The 14,670-nt window shown below is 43.9% G+C and overlaps 1 protein-coding gene across 2 annotated transcripts in view; it reads right to left on the reverse strand.

Moving 5' to 3' along the window:
* Positions 1-379: 379 nt before the first annotated feature.
* SAR1A (secretion associated Ras related GTPase 1A) overlaps positions 380-14,670 on the reverse strand; it is a 43,314-nt gene continuing 29,023 nt past the window's right edge. For both annotated transcript variants that reach the window (XM_029609039.1, XM_029609040.1), the window contains exons 5-7: positions 7,045-7,148; positions 5,016-5,147; positions 380-3,793 (exon numbers count right to left, since the gene is read on the reverse strand). In XM_029609039.1, coding sequence (XP_029464899.1) covers positions 3,677-3,793; positions 5,016-5,147; positions 7,045-7,148 — 353 coding nt within the window. In that variant the 3' untranslated portion in view covers positions 380-3,676. The remainder of the gene's footprint in view (positions 3,794-5,015; positions 5,148-7,044; positions 7,149-14,670) is intronic.

Here is a 14,670-nt window from a genome sequence, read left to right on the forward strand (position 1 = left end):
AAGGTACACTTCTGAGGAACCATGGAAATCACATCAGGAATTCTCAACGGGGGGTGGGTCCTTTAGGTATCACCTCAGGAGAGCAGGGATTTCGTTTCTCAATATAAAGTTTTCAAAATTCATAGCAATCCCCATAGGGAGATGTACATTCACCATCTGCTGGAGACTGAATACTGGCAGGTTGGGGTCATTGCAGGAGTATATATACTGTGACATCAGCTTGCTCCGTCTCCACCTGCCAGCAGGGGAGCATAACCCATTGGTCCTAAGTCTATTTGTCTACACACTAAGAAATTATTCATTTATACACCCAATCCAGAATTTTTGACCAAATGAGAGAGAGAAACGTCTTACTTAAAATGAAGTAGATGCTATAAGATCAGAGAAAGTAAATTTATTCAAGTCTCCAACAATACATTTTGGTCAGTTTATGAGCTGTTTGTAGGAGAGCAAACAAGATTTCAGCAGCACTGACCAATATATTCCAGTGCCGTGGCCCAGACGTTACATCAACTCCCTGTGGGAAAATGCACTCTGGAAAAACACAAGCTGGTGCACACCACCATACTTTTAACTGACAACCCCCAAGAAGATTGTATAAAAATGCAAATAGTTAATAAACAAGAATAATTTAAGACTGATGTAGCACCTTTCATCTGAGAAAGATTTTGACATGCTTTACAAATAGTAGCACATTCTGTGCCCAAAAGCATAAAAGCTTTGAACAGAGAAGTTTGCCCAGAGTCTCACAAAGTCAATGAGAGGAGCCTTGAAGGCATATCATATGGTTTCTCTGGCTTTAATTGCTCAGTGTTGTAGTAGGTTACATTTCCATCCTAAAGCTCACAGTGCCAAGTATCATGTCCTTTAGCTATGAACTAATCACTATCATACATGTATAGCATTATGCAGCTGTGGTTAATGTTGCATGTTTGAATGCAACTCTGGAACTTGCTTCTCTCTAGAAAATACCAAACAAGATATATGAAGGTTAGTGGGCATACGAGCCCCAGTGCTGACCCCATCAATATACAAAAAGGACACAAGTGTTATTATTACTTCTGTATGGTGCTAAAGTATAATTCACTAAATCATGACAGGCATCCTACAGGAAGCCACAGCAGCCAGAAGGACATACTGTTTCCTGCCATTGAGAGCGTCTCAAGCAAGTTTTGATACCAGTTGCTATAAACGTCAACATAGATTAACTTGAGCAATTCTCAACTGCCACTTATGTTCAGATTAGTTCAAATACCCATCCTGCCCCTAAAAAGGGCAAGACAAGCACCATATGTTTTTAAGCTAAACTTGTTCCAACATGGCACCAAGAATGTATTCACTCACACAGAAATAAGACCAAAGTACTGCACTTCAGATGCATCACAAGAACTACCATTTTTATTTAGCAAGATCTCTTCTGTGAAGCACCTTAACACTCAAATGCAGGAAATGCATCAAGGATTCCATGACCTGCACTATATGCCCATGGTTACAGCTCCAAGCAGTGTGCCTATGACTGCACTTTCAGTGCTGAAAATAAAGTGGTGTTTGTCTTCCGCAGCACCTCTACGTGTTAAGACTAACTCAAGAGCTGCTTTCAACTGCAAAACAAGAAAGCAGCTGTCTGACATCCAGCATGGTGAGACTCAGCCTCACCTAACATTGTCACCACCCCTTTTTGGATGACTTGTAAACCTTAAAACCATTCACCCTAATCATTCTTTGTGCTCTCTAGCTTCTCTGGAACCTGCTGTGGAGTTTTCAGAGAGCTGAAAGGAAAAAGAAAACAAAAAAGAAACAACTGTGAAGGGCAAGTATTTCTTGGCAAGAATGAGGATTTTACACACAAAAAGTTTACAGATAAGGGCATACCAACTAAAAGCAGCTGTGAACATGTCTTCCCTCCCCTCCCATCCTGTGAAAGATTTTTGCATTTGTTTTCCATGAATTTTTTTTTTTTTTTATTTCATTTCATTTCAAGAAGAGTGTCTTTCCTGTTTGGGCTTACCATGTTTCTTCCTAAACAGTATGCCTGTCTACCCCCCCCCCCCCCCTTTTTCAAATGGGAGCTCCATCATACAAAAGGGGCACAGGCACAGATTGAAGGAAAAAAAAAAAGTCAGAGGCATGCACTAGAAGCCATAATTAAAGGGGATCCTCTGAAATTGTTTTAATTTTATTCTGAGAGCCAGAGGTAACAGAAAAATAGTTTAAACAAGTTAAATGATCTTGGGTGACCTCACTCAGAGCATAGATGCTGCTGGAAAGAGCACATTTCAGTAACATGAGATGTGTTGGAAGCAGAGGCTCTCCAGGCCCAAAACCTAACTAACTGCTTTCAGGGGCAATGATCTTGCCCTGAAAACCAGGAGCTCTTAAGAGCCACTGGACAGCCTATATCTCTGGGACAGGGATGGTAGTTAGAGACAATGAAGTTTGCCAGTTAACTGAAAAGACTTTGCTGCTTAGGAATAGGGCAAATCCATTGCGCCATTAGCTCATCCACTCACAGCACCCGAGGAGCACAAGTGTCAGTACCTTTCCTCCCCACCTTTCAGTATCATTAGCCAGGAAGGCACTGTCACCTGGCTGTCACACTAAGGCTCCCTGAAGTCAGGACAAAAAGCTGTCCTTTGAACTACAGCTACTGTACAAGATGTAAAAAAAAAAAAAAAAAAACCAAACAAACCCTCTTGCCATCTACTGTGGTGACGTGCCAAAAAAAATATAACTCGTTTCACTATCATGAGATAGCAGAAGCCCGGGGGGACAAAAAAAAAAAAAAAAAAAAAAAAAAAATCACACCCCAACTGCAGATTTTCTGACCAAAGCCGCTTTTTATGCAAAGAGGGAAAAAAATGACCCTCCTAACGTGACCGGGTATCTAGACAGCATGGCATCCTTCCACTATTTTAAGAACCATAATCTTACCATAGGTATGTGTGTCTAGATGTATATACAGCATCATATAATACCACCACACAGACTACAGAGAGTAGTGTTTGCTTGAATTCAAAAAGAGCAGCCCTCCCTATCAGCAAAGGCCCAGAGAAACATCTTCACTGGTAACTGCATCAGTCTCATCTGCTCTCCTCTTCAAATCGCTGCAAGGCAATATCATTCGTGGGGAGCAGACCAGGCCAAGGTCCACATTTAGTATCAACTCCCTCCCCCCCCAAATAGCAAAGATTGTTGCTTCTGTATTCCTTGAGATAGCTAAATAGTGTTAAATAGATTTTAAAAAATTATATATAATCTAATATAAACTCAAACCATACGAGATGAATGTTAATTAAAACAAAACAAGGTGCAGAAGGAATACAGTTTTCATTTTCTCTAAAAAATATAATTTTTCCTTTTTTAAATCAATTGGAAATCAGAAGAGTTGACCAGCATTACAGAAGTGGCATGTGCACTGCAGGCATGCAACACGCATCCAGCACACTTTGGAAAGCATGTGTGCATACTGCATGCTGGCGGAGGACACATCTGTAGGGGTAGGCTCCTAGATAGTCTTTTTTTTTTCTTCTTTTCTTCATTTCCCCACAGTGCTAGGATGCGATTGCAGTGGAGTCTTCCACATGCCAACAGTGAAAAATCGACGTGGAAGCCGCCAGCAGGATCAGTCCAGAGGAGGAGAACTTGGGAGTTTTGGTTACTGCTGCGAAGTGCTACATCAGTCAATGTATTGGGAGAGCCAGCGAAAGCCTTCACCATACCCCTGTCTCTTCAGCACGCTGCACATGAACACCTCCATGGGACGTGTATTTAGGTCCTTAAGTGGCACATTTCCCTGCAAGTATAATATAAGCAACTAAGGTTAGCAGAAACTCAGAAATTTTTACACAACATCAACTATCTAGCCATTAGGTCCCAACTGTTCCTGTACTCAGTCATTTGCCAACTACACAGCAGTGCTGTGATACAGTATCATTACTCTATGAACTGCATCTACCTTATTACTGCAGTGACGAGTCATTAATGATGCTCAGTAATGGAAGACCAACTGCTGCTCTAGATGTTTACAGTGAATAGAAATCAAGCAGCAAAAGATATGGGCACTGTCCTGGTCTTCACACGCATCTAGTCTCCTTTCTTGATATGTGGCACTCTATGGTGGTTTAAAACACATAGTAACAGAGTAGATGGTAGAAAAAGACCAGTTGGCACATGCAGTCTGCCAGTTATTTCTGTCTACACAAAGGATATATTCCAGCTGCCAGTTGTAGAAGCAGGACCACTTCTTGTCTGTTTATTTTACTCATTACAGCTGCTGGCCTGTGCATGGGGATAACTGCTCAAATAATGACAATTAGTCATGGGCTAGAGAACCTGGGATTTTTAATTCTTGCCAATAGCACTTTTTGAAGAACAGGGAAGAAAACTGCTGCCAATGACATGTAAACTATTAAAGCTCTGTGGCCAAACACCTATTAGGAGACAGTAATGCAAATCTGTTCTCCAGGGTGGCCTTATCCAACATTTGTCTTGTGCACCACCAAAGACAATGATAATGTGTAGAAATCCTTTCTATATCAGTAAAAAATAAATAAAAATGTGTTGCCTGGAGCTGGTGTGGTTTCTTGGTGTCATGCTATTGCTGCAGATACCTGAACTCAAAACCAATACTTGGATACATGATATATTTACTGCCTGGAGAAAGATGGGCCAATTGTGCACAGCCAGGGTAGTTCCTTCTGGCATCAAGCATTGATGGCTACATCCTTCAAAGATGCTTCTACTCCAGTCAGTACACACCGACGGGAAGAGAAAAGAAAAAAAAATGGGGCTATAGCTCCGACTTCACAATTGTGTAAGAAAATTCATTGCCTGCTCCCTCTCAGCTCTGCTGAGTGCTTGCCCATCTTAACCTCAGGCCCTGTCAAAGAGACAAAAAACCCCAAAACACAAAGAAAACAAAAAGCCAATCCTAGCTATGCCATCGTTCTGCAGCAAAAAGGTTTACAAACAATGGCATAGCACTGTCCAAGCACCCCAAGCTCCTACAGCCTTACCTTTCCTGTAGTCTGACCATAGAGACCAAAGATTTCCCGCAGCTTCTCCTCACTGATGGCCTCTGATCTGTCAATTTTATTCCCTAAGATAAGGATTGGCACATTGGATATCGTTTCGTCAGTCATTAGTGCCTGCAGAGGAGGAAAATAGAGGCTGACATTACATGAGGTCAGCAGTCCCAGGAAGCCTTCACTGTAGCTCCTCACTCCCGCAGAGCAGCCAGGTTATCACAAGGCTGCAATGAGATCTCTCAGGGTGGTAAGGAATAGTTTCATAAACAGTCTCACATGTCTGTTATTAAAAACAGACTTGTCTTCACAAAATCTACTTGTACCTAGAGAGGGTCCATTCTGTAGCATCGCACATAAGCAGTGCTCCCGGTTTCCTGCAGCAGAGATTTTCTCAAGATTGTGGCAAATTTGCATATTAAAAATTATTTATATTTTTTTAAATTTATAGTCATGTCTGTGGTCCAGTTTATTTGGTTCTTTATTAGAGGAAAAGGGATCTTAATTGGGAGGAAGGAAAGGAATCAGACATGGAGGTACAGAGGGAGGAGGAGGAGAAAAAATGGAAATGTAAAGGAAAAGGAGGAAGAAAATGAAGGATGGGGTGCAGTAGCAGGGAATATTGCGATAGGGGGGTATAGAAAGAAGGAAAGATTAAGGATTGGGGATGAGAGATAGAGAGTGGAACAAGAAGTCCCTTCCCCTGGCTCCAACATTGCTCCCCCCTCACATTCCAATCCCCCTCAGTTTTTATTGTCCTCCATCTCACCTGCCTATATACAAATAATCACCCAGCCACCCTTCCATCCTAGTCCCTTTCTATACCACCTCATCTCCTCCATCACATAGCCTGTCTCCCAGCCCTTTCCCCATAACTTATAACACCCCCAATCACACCACTATACTCTTTCCTTTATCTCCCCCCCCCCCAATCATCTCTTTCCCTTATTCCCCAGCATCTCTAATCTCTCGCCTTCCCCCTTCACGCCAGCCTCTAACGGCCTCCTTCCTGCTCCCTCCTGGGCTGGCTACTGCAAGGGGAAGCAGGATACCTGCAGCCAATTGGGCCACACTCTCCTCCTCTGCCAGCCAAGCCAGGCCCAACGGCTGCATTCCCATTTTAATACTTGAAATAAAGACAGCCTTTGTCAGTCTTTTCCAGTGTGGTAGAAGTTGGTCTATGGTACCCTGGGCACTAGCTGCCTCTCGTGACTGATGAGTTCATAGACAGGACAGCAAGGAACACCAGAAAGTACAAACTGATCAGTGCTGGACTCAGAAAGTAGAGAAATATGCCTTTGAAGAGGAACAGCATGCCACATCATCCTTATGTATATATGTCTCAGTAGAATGCATTACCATTCTGCTATAACCTATGGCAGTAATGCTTCCTACAAACTATCTTAAGTCCCCTATCCCTGTATTTCATGGAACAAAACTGGTGAAGAGAATACTTCTGTTTGTAGATTAATTTTCTAAAAATAAGCTGGCTCCAACTCGGGGGGGGGGGGGGGGGGGGGGGGGGGGGGGAGAAGGGGAGGTATTTTGAGGGGAGTTTTTTTCTTTCAATAATTAGCTCAGAGTCAGGAAAGGAAAGGATTTTTAACCTCATATCTTAACATTGTCTCACAGAAGGCATCCTGTATGTGGCCTTGTGTGCTCATTTTATGAGCAAGGAGGAGAAAAATGTGTGCATAGCTACTAAAAAAATTTACAAGGGTTGACTGTTCCTTTTTAAAGTCACTCTTCTAGATATGTTCTTGTCACACATCTTACAGTAAAACATAATAGGCAAAAAATCTCATTTGAAAATTAACCCAAAACAGAAAAATCTTCAAAAATTAGAGGAAGGTTTCTCCCCCTCTGATCTGACATGTCATTTCATGAAGTTTTTTGGCCTCCTGTCATGCATCTACCATGAAACAGCAGGACTTTGTAGAAGGGTTGAGTGGTCCTGTCATATTTACTATGAAACAGAAGAAACAAAGAGCCAAATAATTGCTTAGAACATTATATTTACATTAAGTTCAACTTTGGACTCCATAAGGCGTGAAATATCTAGACAGTCCACCAGAAAGACGATCCCATTAATTGCTGGCAGGTAATTTTTCCAGACCCGACGAGCTGAAGAAAAAAAAAAAATTGATATACTAAGATGATTTGCCGACAATGACTGCAGGGAAGAAAGTGAATAATAGGAATACAGAAGGCATAACATCTTCACAAAATCCATCTCTCACATTTCTCTAAGTGCTCTTTTCTGAGAGCTCATTCTGAACCTCTTATTCAACCATGGATGCACCAGAAAATCCAACCTCAGCCTTTTCTCTACTGAAGCGCATCTCTTCAGTAGCTATACAGCTGAATAAAAAGCTTGAATCAGGCACTACAAGTATGGTGAAGCCTTCTTGTACTGAACCAGTTTTTCATTGAAAAAAAAATAAATTTCTCCAAATCATTGTCAGACATTGTAAAAACAAAATGCATACACACTGTATGGAATACAGGCATTTTTCAGTACTTACTGCCTGATTCACTAAGGCTTCTCTCATTCTGTATCTATGGGAAAAATACCTTGATGAATCAGGCCCTTAATTTGCTGCAGTATTACATACAGCAGTGAGTGACATGGAGAGATCCATTTTATTTATTGGTGCCAAGGTACAGTATGCAATGTTTCACTAGCTTAAGCCTGTTGAAACAGCCATGTTTTACTTTATTTTGCTACTGCAATACATTAAACATGCATTTACGGTTCTAATAAAGCAACACAGTGTGGACAAAACTTTGAAATCCTTGGCCCAATGTGCAGCAACTGTCAAAAAAGCAAATATATTAGGCAGTATTAGCAAAGGAATGGAAAATAAACAGGATCTCAATGCCTCTGTATTGATCCATGGTGCAACCACACTTAAGTATGGGATAGATTTTCAAAGGGTTGCGCGCGTAAGATATGCATACAATCCCCGAAAACCTACCCCTGCACGCGCCGAGCCTAAGCCCCGGGATGCGCGTAAGTCCCGGGGCTTGAAAAAAGATAGGCGTTCCAAGGGCGGGCTGAGGCCTCCGGAACAGCCACCAGGGGGGGGGGGGGGGGGGGGGGGGGGGGAAGGGGGGGGAGAGAAGGAAAGTTCCCTCCAAGGCTGCTCTGATTTCGGAGCGGCCTCGGGGGGGGGGGGGGGGGGGAATGGAGGAAGGCTGCTCGGCGCGTGCAAGTTGCACAATTGTGCACCCCCTTGCGTGCGCCGACCCTGGATTTTATAACATGCGTGTGGCTGCGCATGCTTGTTATAAAATTGGACGTAGATTTGTTAGCGCTGGGTTGCGAACAAATCTACGCCCGTGCGCATGTTATAAAAACTGGCCCTACGTATGCAGTTCTGATTGTCCCATCTTAAAAAAAAAAAAAAAAAAAAGGTACAGAGAAGGATGACCAAGATGATAAAGGGGATGGAACAGCTTCCCGCATGAGGAAAGACTAAACAAGTTAGGAGAAGATCAGCTAAAGAGAGATATGATAAAGCAGAGTTGCTTACCTGTAACCAGTGTTCTCCCAGGATAGCAGGATGTAGTTCTCACATATGGGTGATGTCACTGGACGGAGCCCTATCATGGAAAACTTTTCTGTCAAAGTTTCTAGAACTTTTGACTGGCACGCTGAGCATGCCATGATCTGTGTCCACAGGGGTCTCCCTTCAGTCTTGTTTGTAGAAAAAGTGCAAGAAAAAAAAAAATAAAAACTTTTGCAGACCCAACTCCGCAGGGTGGTAGGTGGGTTTCATGAGGACTACATCCTGCTGTCCTGGGAGAACAACTGTTACAGGTAAGCAACTCTGCTTTCTCCTAGGACAAGCAGGATGGTAGTCCTCACATATGGGTGATTAGCAAGCTACAGGCTGACTCATATTACAACAGGCCAATAGCAGACAACTCATGCAGCAGGCACAATAATTGGGGTGCTATTGGCAATGATGAGGCAGCCTGAAATCAGAGCAGGTGGTTGTGGAAGGAGTTGGGGGATTATACTGGAACAAAGTTCTGCAAGACATATTAGCCAAAGGCAGAATCTTGATGGACGTCCTAACTTAAGCAGTAGAGGGCTGCGAATGTGTGAAGAGAGCTCCATGTCGCAGCCTAGCAAATGTTGGCAGTTTGTATTGAACGATAGTGTGGTACGATGTTGCCATGGCCCTTACAAAATGTGCCTGCAGTCACCCCTGGAGAGTAAGGCCTGCTTCCTTATAGCAGAATTCGATACAGTCTGCTAGCCAGTTGGAGTTGCCCACTGCAACTCCCAGCTTGTTTTTGTCAAAACAAAAAAAAAAAAAAAAGTTGGGTGGATTTCCTATGACTGCAATGTGGTCTAAATACAATGCACGTTTAAAGTCCAAGGTGTGCAAAAACTTCTCGCCCTGGTGAGAGAGAGAGGCCTTGGGGGGGGAGGGGGGGGGGGGGGGAAGAGTAGGCAGACTATAGACCGAGTAAGGGGAGAGACTGTGGCCACCTTAGGAAGAAATTTAGGGCGAGTACGGAGGACCACTATCACTGAGGAACCAAGTGTAGGGTGAGTATGCACCTAGGGCTTGTAACTCACGGACCCTTTTAGAAGAGGTGATTGCTACGAGGAAAAGAATTTTCCATGTTAGAATTTTAATGTTATAGGAATGCAAAGGCTTTGAACAGGGAATGCATGAGCCTTATAAGCACTACATTTAGGCCCCATTCCGTAACCAGTGAGCATAGATGAGGCTTAAGTTGTAGAAAACCCATGATAAGCCGACTCACAAGGGGTTGAGCTGTTAAACAGGGCATCCCCTACTCCCTGGTGGTACACTGAGATGGAACTGAGGTGTACCCATGCGGAGAATGTCTGGGGACCAGAATCCGAAAGGTATCCTAGATAGCTTAATAGAGATGGCGTGGGGCAAGAAAAAAAAAGGCAATACCTTTTTGTGCACGCCATTTGGTAAATCTTGCCCATTTTGAATGGTAACATTTACATGTGGAAGGTTTTCGTGAAGCTACAAGAACCTGAGAATATCAGCGAGTCTGTGTTATGAGGTTGACCTGTGGGCAGGCGAATTGGTTCCTGGAGTGATAGGTTGAGAAGTATGGGGGAAGCATACTTGTCGAGGCCAGTACAGGGTTTTGAGAATCATTGAAAACCCGTCCTGCTGTAGCTTCACGTGAGCTTTGGCTATGAGCAGTATTGGAAGAAACGCATATAGGAGGCCTTTGTTGCAGGGGCGAGCAAAGACATCCATGGCTAACGCATTTCAAAGCCTGTATAGGGAGCAGAATCTGTCCACTCTGTGGTTTGAGTCAAACGCAAGAGGTCGATGGTTGACCTCAGCGCTAGAAGATTTTGCTCGCTACACATTGATTTAGAGACCACTTGTGGGGATGGAGACATCAATCGAGATGGTCTGTTAGTATGTTTGTTAGATAAGTGGCCCAGAGATGCATGGAGTGTGCAAGGGCCCAGGCCTAGAACTGCCGGCTTCCAGGCAGAGCAGATAAGAGCTTGTGCGTCCCTGTTTGTTCGAGTGCCACATTGCCACTATCTTGTCTGTCTGTATCCACAAAGTTGTGTGAGAGACAGTGTTTGAAGGCATAAAGGGCATAACGTATGGCTTGAAGCTCCAGGAAGTTGAAATGAGACTTTTCATGGAGCGGTGTCTATGCATTTTGGGTCTGGAGGGTATGGATACGAGCCCGCCAACCCAAGTTGGATGTGACCGTGGCTAAGATCTGAGGATTTGGTTACTGGATTGGTGATTATGGATCAGGGACGAAAGTGGTTAATGGCTTAGAGCCAGGGAAATCTTAAAATCCACTTTTTCATGGCTAGTCTGGTCATAGGAGTGAGGTGGATCATGGAAACCATGTGGCCCAGCAATGAAAGAATTGATAGGCTGAGGCTATGCTGCATGTGCGCAGAGATGTGGACAATTTGATAGGATGTCTGTCTGCGTGGTTGTTGGGCAGGAAGGCAATTGTGACTGTAGTGCCCAGATCTGCTCCATATGGGATTTATGGTAGTTGATCAGAATTCCCAGCCAAATGTAGTAGATTTATAGTGAGTCTTAGAGAATTTAGAGCTTCTTGTTTGGATTGACTCCTTATTGGGCAGTCGTCCAGGTAAGGAAACACGTGAATGCTGTTCTTTGTAGATTAGCAGTCACTGCTAGGCATTTGGTGAAATACACAAGGTGTCGAAGCTAGTTCAAATGGCAGAACTTGGTATTGAAAATGTCGACTCACTATGAAGTGTATAGAACGTCCAGAGAATAGAGGCAACCCCCTAGTTGTAGTACGGAAAGCATGGTGCTGAGAGACACCATTTTGAACTTTTTTCTGAAGAAATTTGTTGAGATTTCTGGAGGTCCAGTATGGGCGGAAGTCACCTGTTTTCTTTGAAAGGAGGAAATAGCGGGCTTAAAATTCTCTGCCTTGTTGCGTCTGGGGAACAGTACCCCGAGCCCTGGTCCTCAGTGGGATGGACCGTTTATTCTCTGGCAAGGTTGAAAAATCCAGGAGCCTGCCCGGCTGGCGGAGCTAGTGTGATCTGGATATAAGTTGGTCTCACGCGGGAGCGGAAAGAGGTGCTTCTAGCATCCCTCTTTGCTGTGCAAGAAATGTGGAGAGCTGTCACAGGGTCTCTCGGTGGTCTTGCAATTGAGCCACTGTCTGTTGGACCTTGTGCATGATTATCTGTGGTGCATGGCAGATCAGCTAGTTTATCTTGGACTTCGGGCCGTAAACCAAGGGCCATAAGCCAGGTTCACCATCTAGCAGAGTCCTGTTGCTGGCAACGGGAGGACGTTTCGAAGCAATCACATGTTGCTTGAAGTTCATGTGGATGGCAGAGAGGTTCCTTGTGTCAAATATAGCAGGTAAATAGCAATGTGACACCAATATAGTTCTTGGGAGAAGTTATGACCTAGACCCTCCCGAAAATGTCTGGTCCTTTTTAGTGACCAGGACAAAAGGGATGGTTTCAGACACGTCCTTTACTTATGTCTCGATGGGATCTGTGCCGAAGTGGGATTAGAGTGCCCATCACCGTTCGAGGATCCCAGGATAGGTATAAGGGTCCATGGAGGCTCAGAAGGACTAGTCTGCGTCAATGAATTAGGCTGTTGGTAGGTGCCACAACGAGGCAGTGCCACAACAGTGTGAATATCGCTAGCTCCGGTGTTCGTAGATTCCGGAAGGCAGAGAACAGCCTGATTGACGAGGATATCCAGCTCCTCCCTGGAAGCTGGTATAGGTAGCACAGCTACAGGGGGAGACAGGCTAGGCATTACTGGCACTTCCACATAAATCTATGGTGGCTCAGAACCTCGGGTGCAGAGAAGCATGGAGACTCTTGTAACCAGGCCCGCTTCGCAACTAGCTCAATGGACATTGATGCTGGTGAGGTATCAGTGCTGGCACCGAACGCAGAACCATGTCAGTGCCGGCGACTATGTTTCCCGCGGTGCTGGGCCTTATTCTCCAGCGCAGAGGAAACTGCCACCGATGTCCAGAATGGTAACTGATGGTTACTATGGCAGTAACTATGTTTCCCTCGGTGCTCGGCCTGGTCATTCTCCAGCACAGAGAAAGATGCCCTCGCCGTCTTGGATGGCACTGGCAACAGTCACCATGCCTCTACTGCTCCTGGCATTGTTTGTCGCTCTGATTGAGAACCTGAAGTATGGGACGTTTTCTTTAGTCAATGGCACAGACGGGGGCCTCGACAGTGGCCCTGGCGGCAATGGGAACCGTGGACGTCCCCAATCCCTCTAGCCCTGATAGACCTGGTGGAAGATTGCAGCAAGGACACTCACGGGCATTGTGGGGCGAACAGAGGGCCGCAATCTCGTTGGTAACCTGGGGGAACCGGTAGTGAGGTAACAGGAACCAACCAGAAAACAGGGCATAGTACTCACAGAGTGTCGATGAAATGTATGCAAGGGAGACCCATGTAGGGAAGTTATTTATGAAGTAAACCTCAAGTGTTTCCGTGAGGAAATGTGAGAAAAATCTCAGAGCTACTAAATGCAGGCAAACTACAGCGCAGAAAAAAGAAAAAAAAAAAAAGACTGAAGGGAGACCCCTGTGGACACAGTGTGCCAGTCAAAAGTTCTAGGAAACTGACAGAAAAGTTTTCTGTGACAGGGCTCTGTCCAGTGATGTCACCCATATATGTGAGGACTACCATTCTGCTTGTCCTGGGAGAAAAGGTCTATAAAATCTTGAGTGGGGTAGAATAGTAAACATGGAACAGTTATTTATCCTTTTAAAATAGTACTAGGACTAAGGGACATTCCATGAATCTAATAGGTAGCACTTTTAAACAAATCTGAGAACATTTTTTTCCCCACTTAGCACACAATTAAACTCTAGAATTTCTTGGAGGACGTGGCGAAAGTAGTTAGTGTAGCTGGGTTTAAAAAGAGTCTAGACCAGTTCATGGAAGAAAAATTCATAAGCCATTAGCAGCCATTCCTTGATCCTGGTTATGGAGCAAGGATAGGATAGGATATATTTTCTGGACCCTGTCTGACCCAGTATGGCATTTCTTATATTTCCTGTGACAAACAAGGCTAAAAATATTTCACTGGGCTTTTGCCGAGTTGAGACAATGTCTGGCATCGATGAAATCCATGAACAAAATGGTTCTCTGTTGGATGTACAGAATTAGATAATTAAAATCTTCCACTTTAAATCTAGAAGTGGCACAATTATACTATTATGATCTTAAAATTATATACATGATTATGCAAGCAATAATACACACCAAGGTCTTTGTAAAGGATTTTCACACCCACTCATTCCATTGTGAGGCCCAGTTATAAAATGTCCTGGGCTTTAAAAAAAAAAACAAAAACCCCACACCATGGATTTTGCATTTAACACTGAAATTTGAATCAGCTTTTTAAGATGGTGATAAAATATTTGCAAAGTTTGGATGAACTGGTCAGACTGTGTTCTTTTACTGTGTAGCTGCAGATCCATTCCCCTGTGAGAGAGTAGGGACTGGGTTCTGCAGTATGTATGGGTCTTATTTTATTATGTATCCATTTGCTATGGATATATTTTATTGAACAGTTGATATTTATACTGTATTTATGAATATTGTATTTTATTAAAAGTGGCTGGTAAGTTTGTCTGGGTAACTTTTGAACTGATAATGAGGGTAAAAGTGCAGAATAGAATGGAACAGAAATATTAGACACCATGGAAAAGTTTTTTTCACTCCATTTTGCTCTTTTTATCTGTCAGTTTTGTGTTGTATTCTTTATGCTTTCCTTTGTTCCCCCTTCCCATGGCTCAGTGACCTGCTGACAGCAGCTATTGCCTATGTGGCCTGTGCCTAGGTAGCTGCAACTCTGCACAGGCCTGATCTTGCCAGCTGTGATTCTCCACAGAATGGACTCTCTGCAGCCCAGCTCTACTGTGATTTTTCTGGCCTGGTTTTCAGAGTTTTACGAGCAAAGCCACAAACTCTTATAACCAGCTGCTTGTGTCTGTCCATCCCCAAAATCATGAGTGCACTGAAAACCACGCCAAGACACTCCTAGCTAGCTATGTCTCAATCCTACCTGCCACACCCCATTCCCTACTGGACACAACCCCCATGCTATCTCCTACACAT

This window comes from Rhinatrema bivittatum, chromosome 7 (assembly GCF_901001135.1).
Source record: "Rhinatrema bivittatum chromosome 7, aRhiBiv1.1, whole genome shotgun sequence".
In the NCBI taxonomy this organism is placed as follows: domain Eukaryota; kingdom Metazoa; phylum Chordata; class Amphibia; order Gymnophiona; family Rhinatrematidae; genus Rhinatrema; species Rhinatrema bivittatum.